Source organism: Vigna angularis, chromosome 4 (genome assembly GCF_016808095.1).
Source record: "Vigna angularis cultivar LongXiaoDou No.4 chromosome 4, ASM1680809v1, whole genome shotgun sequence".
Lineage (NCBI taxonomy): Eukaryota > Viridiplantae > Streptophyta > Magnoliopsida > Fabales > Fabaceae > Vigna > Vigna angularis.
The window spans coordinates 7,186,395-7,192,308 of record NC_068973.1 but is presented as its reverse complement, the minus strand read 5'-3'; the positions used below and the strand labels follow the sequence as shown (position 1 = coordinate 7,192,308).

The window sequence follows — 5,914 nt, the reverse complement described above, 5'->3', positions numbered from 1 at the left end:
TTTGAGGACCCAAATGCCACCTTAAGTGGCTTCAAATGAGACTCTAGTTTATTCTGTTAATCCAAGTTTTACATAATAATCAATTTTGAACAGCTCTAAACTGGAGTTCAGTGGTCAGTGATTTCCAACGGCAAACCAAAAACGTTCCAAGAAGGTAAAAAAATGATGAAAACAATTGAACTATATGCCCTGCTGCTAGTCATTCTGGCTTAAGTAGTAAGTAAACAAAACTGATCTATTTTAAATCAAAACTGAACGTCATTTCATTCATCAGAGTGATTAAACAAATGCAGTGCCTGATCGCTTCTTTTGAACTGATTCTATAACTCTACGGTAGTAACCCCATGATGGATTTGCTTCTCTTATCGGCCGTTGCCCAAAAGGATTTTCTGACACGTACTTTCTTACATTCTCAGCTAAAGCCAACCCTTCTAGATAAATCCGAAGATCACCTTCTGGTCCTGTCAACACAATTTCACATCAGTATCATTAAAGCATTTGTTATTTGAAAAATGGTACATGTGTTATACTGGAGAGGAAGATGAGCAGAACACTGTCCTACCTAATTCTGAGTCTCTGGTGTAGAAGTATCGGTAAGAATAAGGAAATATAGCTGAATGCATCTGAAAATAAATTGCAAGGTTGAAATGACAACAGCAGAAATTAAAGCTTACTGCATAAAAGGAAGACAAAAGAAGAGAGCTTACAGGATTCATTAGTGCCTTGTAAGGGGAGTCATCCAATAATAATGTGTTGGACTCGTTAAACTCTCCCTTCTCCCATGGTAGATCGGCTTCTTCCTTTTCCCACAATTTTCTAAGTTCCTTCAACACAAGGGGCTTGTGTAAATCCTCAACAGTAGTGAATTCAGTTGTAGTACAGTGGGACTGATTCTGCACATCACATTATACAAAAAGATTAATAGCGTCTAGAGAAATTACAAGAAGGAATGAAGATAACAGTAGCCATTTACAGGCTAAAACTGCATTTATAATGATGAAACACAAGCTATCTTACTAATGTAATTATGATTTACAATACCACTGCATCCACTTTGCCTAAACCAAAATCCATACACACTCACAAAAGACAACCATAATTAAAAGGCTGGCAGTGCAATATAATTTTCTTGTTGATTGACATTTATTAAAATATCATGTAATAACTCCATATATTTAAATGCCGCCAATGTACGCTCTTTTTGGGTACTGATAATTAAAACATAAAACTAATGATATGGAAAAGCCTGCAGAAGAGAAGGCATAGGAGTCAGTCAGGAAGCAAAAATATAACAAGCCGTACTGCAGAGACACACGATATTAAATGAGAAAAATTAAATAGGTGACAGACAGCAATTTTTTAAATTAACAATTTGTTTTGATTAACAAAATTTCCTATTTAATTCGATATGCAGGGAATTACAAATCAATCCAAATAACCCTTCCACATCTGGCCCACATAAAACAAAAGACCATATAGAGTAAAATTGTAATAGAGTACACCTAGATAGAAGATGTACCTAATTCCTAAGACTAGGTTGGAGGAAAATAAATTATTTATTGCAGACTTATATACCTTACGAAAAGCCCCTAAAATAATACTAAAAGATACAAAAAGAGTTATAGATCAGATTACCCAACAAAAGAGAAGTTTGGATGCAGATTTCCCCATAAGAAATTTGATTGCTTCATCAACATTGCACCTGCCAATAGTGGCAAAGTAAAAAAAATGTAACACCACTTTTCTTTTTCTTAAATACAATTCGGAAAGCCTTTGATTGCAACTCAAGCCTAGGTTAAAATAATAAAAAAAAAGTCATAGAATGGAAAATACTTGGCTCTAGAAGACCATACTCCTACATGAAATCTGTCCAAGCAAAACTGTAGAAAATTCTCGAAAAAGGGCCTCTTGTAGACTGCAAAAGGAAAAAATAACATGGCACTCAGATTCAACCTAGACCAAAATATGAAATTTGAAATGAGGAAACCAGATATTTGACCATGTTACCTTTTCTCCCTTTCAGTATAAAATCTGGCTCTCGTTCTCGCCTATACCTTGTTCTAGTGTCATGGATACTGACAAAATCAGCAAGCAGTCCATTCACATCAAGGATGAGAAGCTTCTTCTTTGGGTTCCCCAAACCACTTCTGTCTAGTGAGAATTGTGAAATCTTTAAATGACCATCTCTCACTGTGTCTAAGCTTAAATCAGAAACATCACCTGCACAACACATATCATTTCTTGTAATCTCCGCATGATCTAGCTGTCTACCATTAGTTTCAACTTGCTCCGCATGAATGCCAACTGCAGATGAGGCAGGCATAGACCTTTCCTCATCAATGTTGTCGGTGTTCAACTCTATTTGCTCACCTGCAAAACCAACAATGAGAATTATAAAATCTTTACATGATCATATCTTACCATGTCTAATCTTAAATCAGAAACATCACCTGCACAACACAGATTGCTTCTTGTAATCTCTGTATCATCCTGTTGTCTACCATCCGCTTCGAGATGCTCCACAGGAATGTCTACAACAGAAGTAGTAATAAATCTTTGCTCATCAATGATGTCAGTGCTCAACTTTATTTCCTCAGCTGCAGCTCCACTATGTGAGGTAACTTGATCAAATGAAAGTTTTGTTTCTCCATCCATCAAGCCAACTCTCAATGATCCATCAGAAAATTGGTGTGAATGATCCTTGTCATGATCCTGAAAAGTCGGTTCCTTGTTAGCACTTTCAGGACTATGGTCACCACTGCTTCTCCTACAATCAGCATCAACCATTTGTCTCCTTGTACAGGCTTTATAACACATGTTTATATCGGACAATTCATAATGTGCTGGGTCATCAACATCTTCCTTCATCATACTTGTATCATTTACAAAACTATTCTTATCCTCCGGGTTGGAAATGTTATCATTTATGCTATGCTCAGTACTCAATTTTACAACTTCTGGCACACACTCTTTCGAAAAAGGCTCCGGACTTGCTGCAACAGAAGTGTGGTTGCAGCTTACTTCTGAAACGTTATGCTGCTTTTCTGCAGTTGTATCCATTGTCTTCTGTTCCTTTTCTTCATGATCTCCCTGACAAAAACCCACTTCCTCACAAGATTCACATGTTATTGGATCAGTGGAAAAGCGTTGAATTGGACGTCCCGAGAGCAAATCCAATGCAGGGGAGGAAGCTTTTGCTGCAGTTGTATTGATCATCTTTTTCTCCTTTTGTTCACGATCTCCCAGACAAAAACCCACTTCCTCACAAGATTGACCTGTTATTGGATCAGTGGAAAAACATTGAATTGGATGTCCTGACAGCATATCCAATGCAGGAGTGGAAGCTTTAGCTGCAGTTGTTTTGCTCATCTTTTGCTCCTTTTCTTCATGATCTCCCAGACAAAAAGCCACTTCCTCACAAGACTGACTTGTTATTGTATCAGTGGAAAAACATTGAATTGGATTTCCTGACAGCATATCATATGCAGGTATGGAAGCTTTTGCTGCAGTTGTACTTATCATCTTCTGCTCCTTTTCTTCTTGATCTCCCTGATAAAAATCCATTTCCTCACAAGATTGACTTGTTATTGGATCAGTGGAAAGACATTGAATTGGATGTCCTGACAGCATATCCAATGCAGGTGAGGAAGCTTTTTCTGCAGTTGCATTTATCATCTTCTGCTCCTTTTCTTCGTGACCTCCTTGACGAAAACCCACTTCCTCACAAGATTGACTTGTTATTGGATCAGTGGAAAAACATTGAATTGGATGTCCTGACTGCATATCCAATGCAGGAACAGAAGCTTTTGGTGAAAAAGTATTCTCTGAAGTGCCACAACCGCTATTATTGCCTTCAATAGGATTATGTGTTGTCTTCTTCCGTTTGCTCTTCTCATTCTGCTTTGTCGAATTAAATTCTACAATTATTTAGCAAGTTAAGATATTAGACAATGAGTAATTTATAGTAGCATCCATCTTTGGTGAAGAATTATCCAGTGAAAATCAGGATCTTCATACTCAACAGCATTACCTTGTTTCTTCCTTTTCGGGGTTTTCCGCTTCTGTGACAAATTTACATCCTCTGTACTGGTTGAACCTCCCATATGAAAATCATTTACTACATCCATCAATCCCGGATCCCAAAATGGAAAAACACCTCCTAGACAAGAAAGATGCAGAGGCTCCAAATACACTGCAAACTAATAGTGATAATCTAAGATCACCCCGCAAAAGCACCTTTCTATATGTCTAAATATATGTTACATAACCACCCAGAAAATCCTCGTTTCTTTGTCTCTATATATCTTACAATAAGCTTTAATTTTTCTAATTGAATGTACCTATTGAATCTAACCTATATTCCAATCTATTGCCAAAGCCTCTTTCAGTCACTTACCCTAAAAACCTGCAAGAATAGTCAGTGAACACGAGATCAGCCAAAAACAGCCAAACAGAGTTTGAGAACTCCAAATGGTGTTCTAAACAAAGTTTTAAATTGAGGCGGCTGTTGTGGTTTCAACTCCACCTATGATACTGCAGGAAATTACAGAAAAAATGTTTGAACACAACTGTAACCGCCATGCAGTTTTCCAGGTGCCCAAAATCCTTGGCACTGCTGCCAAAATCAAAACTGCAGATTCATTTTTAAAAACTTTGTCATACATTGACCAATCCCCACCAAGAAATGACAACTGAATAGCCAAAACAGAAACTTTACATACACAGAAACCCAAAAAACATTATACAAAAGAGATATTTTTTTTGTCATTATTACGAATCCATAATTAACTGCACACAACTACTCTCCTACTGAGTTTCACATGAACATCTTTTCTTTTTTATTTCCACTGTTTACATAAAACAAAATAAGATGAAACAAACTAGCAACCCTTCTTCCTGCTGAAAATGAAAACACAACAACTAATAAAAAGAGGGCTCAGATTCATACAGAGTGTCATTGAAAAATGAAGAGCGAGAGAGTGATTGACAAAAGAAACCTCGATTCAGCTTCAAAACGCAGCAACAAAAAGAGAGACGGGTTTTGTGTTGAACCAGCGGCGGTGGATTTGATGAATGGAAGCGAACTTTACAATTTTAGGGTTTGAGAAGGTTACAGTGACCACGGAGGATTTAGTCTGTTGTGGTTCTTAAACAGCAACTAAAGCAGCAATTAGGGATCTTATAAAGGTGTTACCCAATCACACGCAACATTTTATGCATTTTAACAAAGCTTATTACAATTTTCATTTTTATTAGGGATAACCGGTGCCGGTGCAAGCTACCCATCAATCATATATTTTGGAGGGAAAAAAACGACACGGTGGTCCTCTGAACTTTTTTCTCAGAACAACAAAAAAAACCTACAAAAAAAAAGAAAAAAACCTCTTTATAGTAGTGGAAACATGTCCTCTGTAGGTCATTTCTATTACAATAAAATAACTTAGATCTTAGAAGATAGATTCTCTATATCTATTTATACTATTAATAAAGAATATTTATTCTTTTATGTATACAATTTTATTTTCAGTTTATTTATATTTACATTATTAATATATCTATATCTATATATAATTAGATTTCTCATTTTTGTTTCTATATTTATTTTTTAATTATATCCTTTAAATATACTTTTAAATTAAAATAAATATTTTATTAATTTTACTTTTCTAAGTAATATTTTTAAATTTAATTATTATTTTTTTATTTTTTTAAGCTTAACCATTTTTTATTACAAATTTATCTACAAAATAAGTACAAATTATTTATAATAAAATTATAAAAATTATTTATATTAAATTTTATAATTATAATAAATAATACAATAATTATAATAATTTTATTAATTTTTACTATCATTAAAAAAAGTGAATAAGTACTAGTACTATTAATAAAGAAAATTTAGTTTTATATAAAC

At 34.9% G+C, this 5,914-nt stretch overlaps 1 protein-coding gene across 5 annotated transcripts; it reads right to left on the bottom strand.

Moving 5' to 3' along the window:
* Positions 1–217: 217 nt before the first annotated feature.
* On the bottom strand, positions 218–5,410 carry LOC108332009 (uncharacterized). 5 transcript variants are annotated; one of them, XM_052876739.1, is made up of 10 exons: positions 4,998–5,410; positions 4,031–4,405; positions 2,451–3,917; positions 2,221–2,370; positions 2,008–2,151; positions 1,834–1,915; positions 1,636–1,702; positions 708–893; positions 563–623; positions 218–461 (listed from the first exon to the last, which is right to left on the bottom strand). In XM_052876739.1, exons 2-10 carry the CDS (start codon positions 4,125–4,127, stop codon positions 280–282), a joined length of 2,436 nt encoding a protein of 811 aa, XP_052732699.1. In that variant the 5' UTR covers positions 4,128–4,405; positions 4,998–5,410; the 3' UTR covers positions 218–279. The 5 variants fall into 5 exon arrangements, with proteins under 5 accessions (XP_052732699.1, XP_052732697.1, XP_052732696.1 ...); XM_052876737.1 differs by adding an exon at positions 4,526–4,630 and having other exon boundaries at positions 2,008–2,370; positions 4,998–5,409; XM_052876736.1 differs by having other exon boundaries at positions 2,008–2,370; positions 4,949–5,409.
* Between the last annotated feature and the right edge of the window lie 504 nt (positions 5,411–5,914).